Source organism: Vicia villosa, linkage group LG1 (genome assembly GCF_029867415.1).
Source record: "Vicia villosa cultivar HV-30 ecotype Madison, WI linkage group LG1, Vvil1.0, whole genome shotgun sequence".
NCBI lineage: Eukaryota > Viridiplantae > Streptophyta > Magnoliopsida > Fabales > Fabaceae > Vicia > Vicia villosa.
In genome coordinates, this window is record NC_081180.1 from 94440495 (window position 1) to 94453709 (window position 13215).

Below are 13215 nucleotides of genomic sequence, written 5' to 3' on the forward strand. Positions count from 1 at the left end.
TGAAGAAAATGGAGACCCCTTTTGCCGCCATAAGGGATATGAATATATTGGGATCCAACCAAAAAGAAGCTGCGTGCAATACTTGAACATGTGTGGGACAATGGAATTATAGCCTCCACTCAAAATAGCACTTTCTTATGGAAGCTGCTCTCTAGTTTTTTTCTCTTTGTGGCCAATGTTTTAAAAAATTAATAGGACATTGATTCGGCGAGACCGAGTCACTTATACAATTGAATATAGGAATAGAGGTGACAAGACCAGGCCTATTAAACCCCACGTTTAGTCTGTCAAAGCAAAACAAACCAAGCTAGACAGACCTTCCATTTAGTTTACCAAAGCAAATTAGACTAAACCCATCAAACCTCATTTTGGCAGCTTACCAAAGCAAAATGGACCAGGCCCGCCAAACCCCGTTTAATCAGCCATTTTGGCGAACTGAACCTAAGTTTCCAGTCAGTCCTACTTTGTTTTTTGACACGCGAAGGTTAAAGCGGGACGGGCATACTTGTCACTTTTAAGTTTATGGATGGCGGGGTCCGTCAGCCTCGCTCTATTTTTTGGCGGCCGAGCCAAGGTTTTCGGTCCATTTCCTTTACTTTGTCTGTCTCGTCCTATTTTCTAGCGGACTTTGACAAGACGAATATGCCTATTTGCCACTCTACAACTGAATAATGGATATTGTCAGTTCACGGCACGGCCGGTTGAACTGTCTAGTTCAGCTTTTAAGACATTACTAGTGACATGCTTCTTAGTGCTTTCTAATATATTTCACCAAACTCTCAAATTTAATATTGAATTTGGTCAATAGACTTACACTTTACACCTCACAGCTATAAAATATAAAATTCCCATGATGTTGCAACATCCCTCACCAACTGCAAATAATGATTAAAAAAAACACATCCAAAGAGGCTAACAAAGAAAAAAGACATTGAATTAATGAAATGAAACTAAAGGAGCTATGCATATACTTGTAGGTATACTAAAAATATGCTTGTATTAGTAATGAAATAAAACATGAGCCCTATTCTATAGTTTGAATATCTTATGAAGGAATAGAACAAAATTTAGATATATATGAAGATATACAATGAAATTGATATCATCATTTTCCATTTTATTCCATTACTTCTAAACTATTCAAACAGCAGAACATTATAAAATTCCATTATATTCTACGAATACGAACATAATCCTAGGAGAAGGAAATGCTACAACAATATCTCACTGAGAAAAAGTGCATTTTGCAGTATTCAAAATATTCTGTTGATGTGTTAGTAACAGTTGGCAGTTAGTTGGTAATTCTGTTATGACAGTTACTAGTATGATAGAGTTAGTTACATTAATTATAGTTTTAACTTCTACTCTATATAAATTAATACTAGTAATTTATCTGTTACATTCAAATTCAATCAATTGCTTATTCATAATAAGCTCTTTTTTTTCAATTTTCTCAAACCCTCTCAACCAATGGCCAAGAAATTATGCAGCATTTGCAATAAACTATAATGACCAGCGCCACCTTTCATGTCACAGTTATATCTGTTCCCTCTCAAAGACAAATTCAAGAAACACTTTCACTCTTGATAATGGCAAAGGTAGAAATTAGGTTGAAGGATTCTTGCAGCCGAATCTAACTCCGATTCAATTCAAACCCAAGGCACGGAGAATTTAAGAATCTCACTCTGATTTTTTGTTGAAGATGGCGAAAGTGACACTTCACGTGTACGACTTGACCAATGGTTCGGAGAAGACGAACAGCACCGTTGTTCACATTAACAAGATCTTCAAGAATGGTATTGGTCTGGGTGGTATATTCCACAGCGCTGTTCAGGTCTTAATCCACTGTCTCTTTGTTAGTTCTTTTTTATTTCTTTTGCTGTTATTTGGATTGTATCTTGAATCTTGAGTCTCCCTTAAAATCTTGTGGAACTGTGACAGGTTTATGGAGATGAAGAATGGTCATTTGGATTCTGTGAGGAAGGAACTGGTGTTTTTAGTAGTCCTTCAGGGAAGAACACAATGTTTACATATAGAAAATCACTTGTACTAGGAAAAACAAACTACAATATTTTCAAGGTAAATCAAATATTAAGAGAACTTAGTAGAGAGTGGCCTGGGAATTCTTATGATCTATTCTCCAAAAACTGCAACCACTTCTGTGATGAATTTTGTCGAAGACTTGGCGTTCCGAAACCTCCTGGTAAATGACTTGAGAATCAATCTATATAACTTTGTGATGAATTGTTATCTTTTTAATATATTTTATAGCTTCTACTGTGTGTATTCTTACACCTTTCATGACAGGTTGGGTTAACAGGTTTGCTAACGTTGGTGATATTGTTAAGGAAATGGCTGCGAATACAGCATTACGGTTCCGACAAGCAAAAACAGAGATTGTATCAGCAACCAAAGCAGCATACAGATTCCTGTTTTGTGTTACAAATAATGTTAAAGCTGATATGGATGACTCCCCTAGAGAAGAATCTCCTAGAGTTCAACATGCTTGGTAGAAAAATCTTATTACCAATGGTATGAAACCATCTACTTCTAGTAGTTCAGAAGCTGAAAATCTATGTGATTGAATGATGTATAGTAGTGGAAGCTAGCATTGGTTTACTGCATGCACATTTTAAGTCAAAAAGCAACTGCAATTTTTACATCTTATTCAAATCACTATTTTTATTGGTGCGTTGTTTGTAAGACTGTATAGTGTATACTGAAAAAAGTAACTTCACAGCTAGTAGTATTGCAGGAGTATCTAACTTATACTTCTAACTGAATCTATAACCTATGTTAAAGCATCTGTAGAGTGAGTCAGAAAGAGGTGTACTTTGCATTTTTTCACATAAAAGTACAACAATCAATCACTCAAATATCTTTTCCACCACACTCACACTTTTGAGTATGTTTTAGCGTTATTAGATCAGCTTATGCTATACAGTAATCACACGGCATTCCAAAAACAGCAATTCTCAGATTTTAGTATTCCTGCAATGACGCAAGCCATGAGGTAATGCTGATTACATTGCTGAACACCAAAGTGGCAAAAAGCCAAAAAACATTACATCGACTCCATTTGCAAAAAGAATGAATTTTAGGAAGTACTTTAAATACCAACATCATTACAAAACCACCAATATATGAGATGTAAAGTAATATATGATTCAATAGTGCAAAGTATATAAATCATGAGGTCTCCATTTATATTATTACCATTGATAATCAGCTCAAAAAAGTATAGTTCCCTACAATACTTGAGTATGAAAGTCATCACTCCACAAAGAAAATTAGCATCCTCACATACAGGTAAAGAAAATCAGAATAAAACATGGGGACACTACCAACATGTTCGGTCACACCTGAAGCAGAATGTGTTGTTTGACAAACACAAGACTCACGATATTTAATATAAAATATAGTTATATACACATGAAAGACCTCAAATAAAATAAAAAAAGACTCAAGTCCACAGCAAAGACGTGATTAATCCGATATGTAAGCATTCCCCTAGAACAGAATCCTATCCTCATCTGCATTCTCTGCAATCTGGAGTGATCTAACTGCTTGTGCTGCTATAAGGTCAACAGAGAATCTTGTAGGATCCCATACCGGTTCTCCGTAAGCTGGAGCGTGCACATTGTGGTTTTCGAAAGGCCCGGACGAGATAGACCACTTGCCATTTTCGGCAGTGACGGACCATGTGCCTCCATCTAGATTTGGAAAGCAGGCTCTTTTCCCACCCATGAAGAAATCAAGATTACGATTATATTCATCCCAAGTCTTGCACTCAACCTTGTATGAATCATCTGAGTCTTCACCGAGTAGAACATGCAGAGCGACAGCTTCCGCAATTGCAGCACCCTCTTCATCAAGTCTCTGTTGTTCTTCTTTCTTCTTCTGTTTCTTTTTTTCCAGTTCCGATATGATGGCAGCAGACGTAGCTAGAGCTTTTTCCAGCCGCCTCTTTTTCTTTTCAGCCTGCTTAAGACGATCCAACTCGTCTTTCACCTGCTTCTTCTTCGCCTTTCTCACATGTTGCCCCTTATTACATGCCATGTTATCCATTGAACTTACTAAAGACATAAATACTTAAAATGACTGTTCTGAAACCCTATCCTTCAAGAGAATTCCTTTAGAGTGTATACATTTTTCTATAACTTTTTTCACCTAAACTATTATTATGCTAATAATAAACTCTAATTAGTCCAAGTATGAAGACTAGTACTAACGGAAAAAGCTCAAACCACTACACCCACTCAGGTCTGTAGGAGTACCTCATTTTACGAACAATGCAGTCCCAAAAAGAAACGACAGGAGACAACATCAAAGAAAATTCATAAGCACTCTTAGATCCATCCCTTGGCCCCATTCTTCCTAACTTACCACAACACTTGCACTCGCCCATCCCGAAAAGGCCAACAGGTTTGCAATACTATTAACAAATTTGTGCCCAGAAGCTAAACTTTGACTCCAGTACACCCTTCCCAACTGCAGTTTAAGGGAAAACACAGCAAAGTCGTTAAAAACTGCAAGTGCTCACAAACACAAAGAGTCATGATTCATTGACAGATAGAATAAACAAATACACAATTACAGAAATGAAAATATCACACAAATCACCACAAATCAAAATTCCTTTAAAAGTATCCAAATTATGAAACTTTAGTGTCCAAATGTTATACAGATACAACAACAACCAAGAATAATCAACCTGTGCCATAATGTTATCTAGGACCATGTTTCTATCCAAATCATTAATCTCGAGATCTTATGGTCTTCCTAGGTCTTGAAACAGTTAATTTTCCATGTTTTAGTCAAACCTGAATCCCAATTACTAGAAATTGAAGTCCATCCATGAATTCTATAATATATAAACATGATGAATTACAATCCACTACATTGTCTAAACAGCATACAAATCAAACTTCAAGCAAATTATATTCAGTGAGCTTGATTTCAAGACCTAATTTTCTTTCAACCAAATTCTATTCTATTCCCAACATAAAAAAAACCTAAAAAACAACAAAAACATAAAAACCCTAACCAGATCCACCCAATTTCTCAAAAAACCAATCAATAAACTCAATTCAAGTAAAATTCACGAACCCTAAATTCCAAAAAACACAAGATCTACTAAAACCAAAACACAAAACCACCCAATTATCACAAATTTAATCACTCCAATAAAGAATCAAAACCAGATCCAATTAAAAATCAAATCAAAATTCAAAAACAAAAACCATAACATAATTGGAAGAAGAAGAAAAGGATGAATCAAATCAAACCTGAGGGAATGGCATAGAGAGAGAAAGGGGTAAGCAAAACCTAACGAGAGTGTTGATGAATTAAGTAGCTAGATTGAAGCGAAAAGAAACGATTTTCGGAAACGAAAGTGGTTGGATCTAGAGAAAACGTAGTTGGGTAGGGAAAGAAAGTGATGAAAACTCAAAAGTCATGAGCGAGAGAAGAGAGAGAATGAGAAATGGGAAAAGGGAAAGATATATAAGAAGAAGTAACCGATAACATGAGAGAAGAAAAGAAACAACAACGGTGTAATTGTCGAATAATGTTGAGACACGTGTAAGATGAATGATAAAGGACAGTGTCTAGAAACAATAAAAAATCTGACTTTTCTTTTTTCTGCAGTTGTATATCGCGTTTGTTTGGCCTCGAACGGACACGTAGGGCTCGCATAAAGTGTTCGTGGGGCGATCCCTAATCGGGTTACCAGAACGGTTCGGATTTTGTTTGGCCTAGTATTATATATGGACTTTTGGTTTGTTTGGAAATACTTAAATAGACAATATGGAATATCTATTACTTCTAATTTTAATGTTAATTTTTGGTTGAAATTTAAGTTAATTACACTTTTGTATTAATCATAATAGTAAAATTATTAAATTTATATTTTTTAAAATTTATATAAAAAGGTAATTATGATTGATTGATGGTGCGTTGTTATCATTAAAAAAAAGAAAAAAAGGAAAGAATGTGATTTTATATATTGTGTAGGTAGGGCTAGACAAGCATCCGCACCCCGGCCCGATCCACACAATCCGAGAAAAAAACAGAGAAACACATTTTCAAACGGGCCACCGGTTGAACAGGTCCAATATTGCGGCCTGGGCGGATTATAATGGGTGGGTACGATTCATGGAGAAACAATCGTGGGTGCCCTAACCCACCTTATCCAGTTAACTATAATTTTCCATACTCGGTCGTTTCATCTTCGATCAACCGCATTTCTCCCATATATATTATCCTTATATTTGTTTTCACTTTTCGACTATTATCGAAGATGGAGAGAAGAAGAAGAACAACAACAACAACAACAAAAGAGGATTTAGCATTCTTAATGCGCAAATCATGGTACCATCTAAGGTTATTTGTTCAACATCCATCTAGGATTCCAACTTAGGATGCATCCATTCTCACCGCCGCAAGCCAGAACAAGTCCATCTCTATAATTACCAAATCAATCAGGCCAAACGTATAGGTAGGGATGGCAAACAGACCCATACCCGCGGGGCCCACCCGCACCCGCACCCGAGTCAACGGGTGAAATCCGAGTTGACTGGGTTTGGGTTCGGGTTCGGGTGCCACCCGATATTTCGGGTGCGGGTTTGGGTAGTGTGAAACCCGCGCCCGAAACCCGAAATCACACCCGAATATATATATATATATATATATATATATATATATATATATATATATATATATATATATATATATTATATAATATATTATATAATATATATTATATAATATATATTATATAATATATATTATATAATATATATTATAATATATATATATATAATATATATTATAATATATATATATATATATATATATATTATGGAAAGTTGTAAGAAAATTGTAGGAAAAATATATTTTATGTATTTTGTTGCGGGTTTGGGTTTGAGTAAAAAAAACCGAACCCAACGGGTGTGAGCGTGAGTGTTATTTTGTCACCCGAATAGCTTTTGGGTTTGGATTTGGGTTCGGGTGGTAATTTTGGGTGCGGTTTTGGGTAGTATAAAACCCGCACCCGCGGGCACCCGTTGCCATCCCTACGTATAGGTCAGATCTCTTCTTCCACTCTCACTCTTGTTGTTCCTGACCCTCTCGGCTATCGTATTGGTTCTAATGTCGCTACTCTTAATGCTTTCCATGCTCTTGCTCTCTATTATGATACTAGTATAGATAATGTGCTTGATGAAAAATATGTACTATTGCTTCGTGCTGGTGGTGATTCAAAAATAGTTCCTTGGGCTAATCCTATGGGGAAAGTGTTTCTTTAGTTATATATGCATTTATTATTCAATTTGTCTTTTTTTCTTGGATTTATTTATTAGAGCTGATCTAGTTGCATAATCAGTTGTCAAGTTGGTTGAGAGAATTAATGAAAATAGACATATTTATAAATAGCTCATGACATTCAAAAGCTACTAATTCACGCACAATGAGAAAGATGACAAAGTGTTTCAAATTAAGCAACTAAGAGCATCTCCAACCGTGAATTCATTTTTGGGCTTTTTCTGGGACCTATTAAACCACGTCAACTTAAAGCAACTCAACTAGTTTTTCACTCCGATGGTGCAACTCTGAAAAAATCATATTGGGTCCCACAACTTTACTTTATATATTAATATTTTATTCATATTAAATTTTACATCACTTAAAATAATATTTTTAATTATTTAAATTAAAACTGATATAAAATAAATAAAATTCAAATTAAACTTATAATTTAAAATGATAATTAAAATTAATCTCAAATACATGACATATAATTAAAAACAATAAAAATAAATAACATCACATTACATAATTAATCAAACTTAAAATTCATCATCTTCATGTCCAAAATGTTCCCAAATATACTCGACTAGATCTCCTTGAAGTTGGTGATGAACTTGTTTTTCACGAATACTTGTTCTTCTTTGTAGTCTTGTTGCAAAATTCGGATGAGGACTGTTGTTGAGTTGTTGTTATATCATAAGAGTAATCAAAATTACCTCCATATGTATGTCGTTCGTCTTCCACAATCATGTTCTGCAATATGATGCAGGAATATATGGTATGCTTGAGGGTCTCCAAGTTCCAAGCACGCGTTACGCCATGTATAATTGCAAATCGAGATTGAAGCACTCCAAATGCTCGCTCCACATCTTTTCTAGCTGATTCTTGATGTTGAGCAAATAATTTTTTCTTTTCTCCCTGTGGCATTGAAATGGTCTTGACAAATGTAGCCCACTCAGGATATATACCATATCCTAAATAATACCCCATATTATATGGTGTCCCATTGATTGTATATTGCACATTGGGAGCATGTCCTTCCAAAATATCGTTAAACATGTTCGATTGGTTTAACACATTAATGTCATTGTTTGAACCTGCAATACCAAAAAAGCATGCCAAATCCATTAGTCTTGTGTTGCCACTACTTCAAACATGATTGTGGGCTTACCATGATCACCTCGACAATACTGTCATTTCCATGCAACGTGATAATTTTTCCATTATTAATGCATACAATCAATGGAACCCAACATACCTGAAAAGTCACGTGACTTTTGTAAGTATGAAATGCGCCTAAGAGGGGGGGTTAGTTAGGTCCTTAAAAAAATTTTGGTTTTAGAGACAAGTATGTTCTTATTTTCTGGTTTGGTTATGTGAGGATAAAGCAATAAAATGCGGAAAAATAAAAGACACAACGATTTATACTGGTTCCCCTCCGAGAGTACTCCAGTCCCCCTTTCAACATGAAAGAGATTTTACTATAGTTAGAATGATTGTACAAGCCTATCCACACCAAATGTGATGCTTTACTATCTAACCTATAGAAAGATCAAAGGCTCTTAAAACCTTTAAGATCTTCAACACTAAGTGCAAGAAGAACAATCCTCTTCAATGCACACACTTAATTCCAACAATCCTGGAAAATAAGTAAACACCAATATGTTTGAATTTTTACAAGAGTTTTTGAAGTTGAACAATATATCAATCACTTGATTGATCTTCCCTTTCAAGCACACAATTCCTTTAATGTTATACAAGTGTTTAATGGATGTATGATGTAACACCCGGTATTTAGTTAATTATTTAATTATATACATTCAAATTATTTCGAATTTAATTATTGAATTTGTGGAGTGTTGAGAATTGTTGACATGGGTTTTTATGATTAATTAGTCGATTAATTAATTGATTAAGTTGTAGAAATAGTATTGAAGAAATACTAGATTTATTATATGGACCTAATTAAGTGATGGTGGTAGTAAAAGGTGGGGTGTGAATGTTAGGCCCAATAGATTTAATGAAATTAAGTTAAGATAAGGATTAGGTTAATTAGAAGAGAAAAAGTCTTGGGGAATTGGTTATGGGAAGTTGTAGAGAAGAGAGAAAATAGGAGAGAAATTCATTCCCGTTTTTCTTGCAGCAGTCTCACTAAATCGAAGATCCCCAATTCGTTAACCGTTGGATCGTCGCCAAATTTTGTGGGTAGGTTCGCAACACCTAGAGCTAACTTTTGACCGTTGGGATCTTCAAAATAAGGTCTGAGTTGTGAGATATGATCATCGCACTGTAGCTGCATATTTGGGAAAATTTCCAGCTTTTGATTCTGATTAAAAGAGGCAATGTTTGGGAGCTAAGGCTAGATGGCTTCGACCGGTAGAATTGTAGAATGGACTCCGAATACAATGTAAGGGGTGGGGTTCTAACTCTATAACCGGACTCATGATGAATGATATGTGGGGGTTAAATTCGTAGGAAATGATTCCTGATTAATTGTTGTGATTCTGTCGTGTTGATTCGATGAAACTAGTTGTTGTTGTGGTGATAATTGTTGTTGTTTTATGCGAAGTTGAAGGATGTTTCAGTGACGATATATACCTCTATTTATTAGTATAGCGACGATATAGGCTTATGCCTTGTGACTATGATGTTGTTTGTTGTGTGTGTTTGTTGCATTCATATACATATGCATTTTTGGCGACGGCCTGGATTGGCAAATTAGTGACGAAGGCTTATGCCTTGATGCCTCTGTTTAATTGGCAATTGGAGATGGGGGCTGAAGCCCTGGGTACCACATGCATGTGCAATTGTAGAGTCTCATTGTATGTGGCATGAGTGTGATTTAATTGTGATGTGATGTGACTTGAGTTGTTGTTAAATTGTGATAATATGGAGTTGTAATTATACATTGTTATACTAATGACGTGTTGTGACAGGTATTGTCTGGAAGATGAGAAATAGTTGTTATAACTATTAATATGTTGTTGTTATTGATTTTTGGTAATTATAACTGTTCAGGTTAATTGTTATTATAAATGTAGTCTGAAAGCTGTAACGTGATAATTTCGTATGATTAAATTCTAATATATTGTTTATCATGCGTTTATTTATATTGGTAGATATCTCACCCTTTCTGAATGATGTTTCCCTACCATGGGAAATTGACAGGTACTCAAGATAGCGGTAGAAGTTTTGAAGTGATTTTATGAAGTCTTTAGTTGCTGTTAGTCGAGTTGGTGTCTTGCTCTGATACGTAGCACTCGGGGGGATAAAACGATTGTTTTACTTATTAATTCTTTTGCTAAATTTTTATATGGTTTTGGTTTAAATTGTAACTTAAAGTTACCGTGCAATGATGCTACGACTTGATTTGAATAGTTATGAAGTTTGTTGATTCCGCTGCGAGTTAATTATTGAATTTAAACAAAGTGATTTTTAGTAATGATTTGATTATCGTTTTAAATTTTTGTGCTATGTATCTATGAGGGAAGGTAAATAAGCCGTAACTGTTTTTGAAATGACGAATATGTGATACCTCAAATGAACTTGTTTGGAATTTATACTCTGATTTTCTGTATAATTTATCGGGTAGATTTGGGGTGTTACATTAGTGGTATCAGAGCAGGTTGGTCCGTCCGGCCAGAGTCGTTTAATTGTTGTTTATCCCTTAGTACGCGACAAGTGTGTATGACACTGTCGGTACTTGTTGCTTTCTGGTTGTTGCAGGAATTAGTTTGAGCGAAGTGGGGGAGAAGCTTTGCTTCTCGGATGTGGTTCAGTTGCAAGTTCGCAAAGAGGATTGTTGTCTTGGTGTTTCGGAAACTGAATTTCGGCGAAAGAATGTGTCTCTCGAGTTATAAAAAGTTTGGAAGTGAGGAGATATGTTAAGAGTTGTTTGGAATATGTTTAAGTTGAAGAAAAACAGGTTTTGGAGTGAAATTTTCGTAAGCAAAACGCAGGAAATTGCTGAATTTGTTGTGAAACTTCAAAAATTCATAACTGGAGTTCTGGGTATCCGATTCGAGTCCCGTTTGAAGCGTTGGAAAGCTAACGAGAAGAAATTTATTTTAAAAATAGTTCCATCAGCTTTAATAGAACTATTTTTAACAAGATGATGTTGGAAAGAGATGAAGTTTGTGGTTACGCTTGTCCTTGGGACCAGACTTGTGCGTTGGTGTTGCGCTGGACGTTAGTGTCAGAGTTGAGTGAATTGAAGGAGTAATTAAAGGGTTTGTTTAGAAGAAATTTTAAGAATTAGGTGTACCATTTGAGAAGTTTTGGAGATACCGTAAAGAGTGTCGCTGCATGGCGTCGATGTTCGCACTTTCGAATAGCGTTGGAATAGTTTACAAGTTAGTAACGATTATGTTGAAGAAGTACCGGAATGGTCGACATATGTGTAGTCGATTTGAGATGTGTTAATGGGTTGTTATGTTGGATGGTTGGACATGGAAGTGTAGTCGATGATGGTTGTATCGGATAAATTTTCGAGGACGAAAATATTCTAAGTGGGGGAGAGTTGTAACACCCGGTATTTAGTTAATTATTTAATTATATACATTCAAATTATTTCGAATTTAATTATTGAATTTGTGGAGTGTTGAGAATTGTTGACATGGGTTTTTATGATTAATTAGTCGATTAATTAATTGATTAAGTTGTAGAAATAGTATTGAAGAAATACTAGATTTATTATATGGACCTAATTAAGTGATGGTGGTAGTAAAAGGTGGGGTGTGAATGTTAGGCCCAATAGATTTAATGAAATTAAGTTAAGATAAGGATTAGGTTAATTAGAAGAGAAAAAGTCTTGGGGAATTGGTTATGGGAAGTTGTAGAGAAGAGAGAAAATAGGAGAGAAATTCATTCCCGTTTTTCTTGCAGCAGTCTCACTAAATCGAAGATCCCCAATTCGTTAACCGTTGGATCGTCGCCAAATTTTGTGGGTAGGTTCGCAACACCTAGAGCTAACTTTTGACCGTTGGGATCTTCAAAATAAGGTCTGAGTTGTGAGATATGATCATCGCACTGTAGCTGCATATTTGGGAAAATTTCCAGCTTTTGATTCTGATTAAAAGAGGCAATGTTTGGGAGCTAAGGCTAGATGGCTTCGACCGGTAGAATTGTAGAATGGACTCCGAATACAATGTAAGGGGTGGGGTTCTAACTCTATAACCGGACTCATGATGAATGATATGTGGGGGTTAAATTCGTAGGAAATGATTCCTGATTAATTGTTGTGATTCTGTCGTGTTGATTCGATGAAACTAGTTGTTGTTGTGGTGATAATTGTTGTTGTTTTATGCGAAGTTGAAGGATGTTTCAGTGACGATATATACCTCTATTTATTAGTATAGCGACGATATAGGCTTATGCCTTGTGACTATGATGTTGTTTGTTGTGTGTGTTTGTTGCATTCATATACATATGCATTTTTGGCGACGGCCTGGATTGGCAAATTAGTGACGAAGGCTTATGCCTTGATGCCTCTGTTTAATTGGCAATTGGAGATGGGGGCTGAAGCCCTGGGTACCACATGCATGTGCAATTGTAGAGTCTCATTGTATGTGGCATGAGTGTGATTTAATTGTGATGTGATGTGACTTGAGTTGTTGTTAAATTGTGATAATATGGAGTTGTAATTATACATTGTTATACTAATGACGTGTTGTGACAGGTATTGTCTGGAAGATGAGAAATAGTTGTTATAACTATTAATATGTTGTTGTTATTGATTTTTGGTAATTATAACTGTTCAGGTTAATTGTTATTATAAATGTAGTCTGAAAGCTGTAACGTGATAATTTCGTATGATTAAATTCTAATATATTGTTTATCATGCGTTTATTTATATTGGTAGATATCTCACCCTTTCTGAATGATGTTTCCCTACCATGGGAAATTGAC

General features: G+C 35.4%; 2 protein-coding genes and 1 pseudogene across 2 annotated transcripts; 1 reads left to right on the plus strand and 2 right to left on the minus strand.

The window, feature by feature from the left end:
- Positions 1-1442: 1442 nt before the first annotated feature.
- LOC131649515 (uncharacterized) lies at positions 1443-2585 on the plus strand (annotated as a pseudogene).
- Positions 2586-3181: 596 nt separating this feature from the next.
- Positions 3182-4251, minus strand: LOC131643584 (uncharacterized). Its single transcript, XM_058913843.1, has one exon. It carries the CDS (start codon positions 4084-4086, stop codon positions 3511-3513), a length of 576 nt encoding a protein of 191 aa, XP_058769826.1. The 5' UTR covers positions 4087-4251; the 3' UTR covers positions 3182-3510.
- Positions 4252-7929: 3678 nt separating this feature from the next.
- On the minus strand, positions 7930-8436 carry LOC131649519 (uncharacterized). The gene has a single exon (XM_058919280.1). The coding sequence runs from the start codon at positions 8434-8436 to the stop codon at positions 7930-7932; it is 507 nt and encodes a 168-aa protein (XP_058775263.1).
- Positions 8437-13215: the final 4779 nt, after the last annotated feature.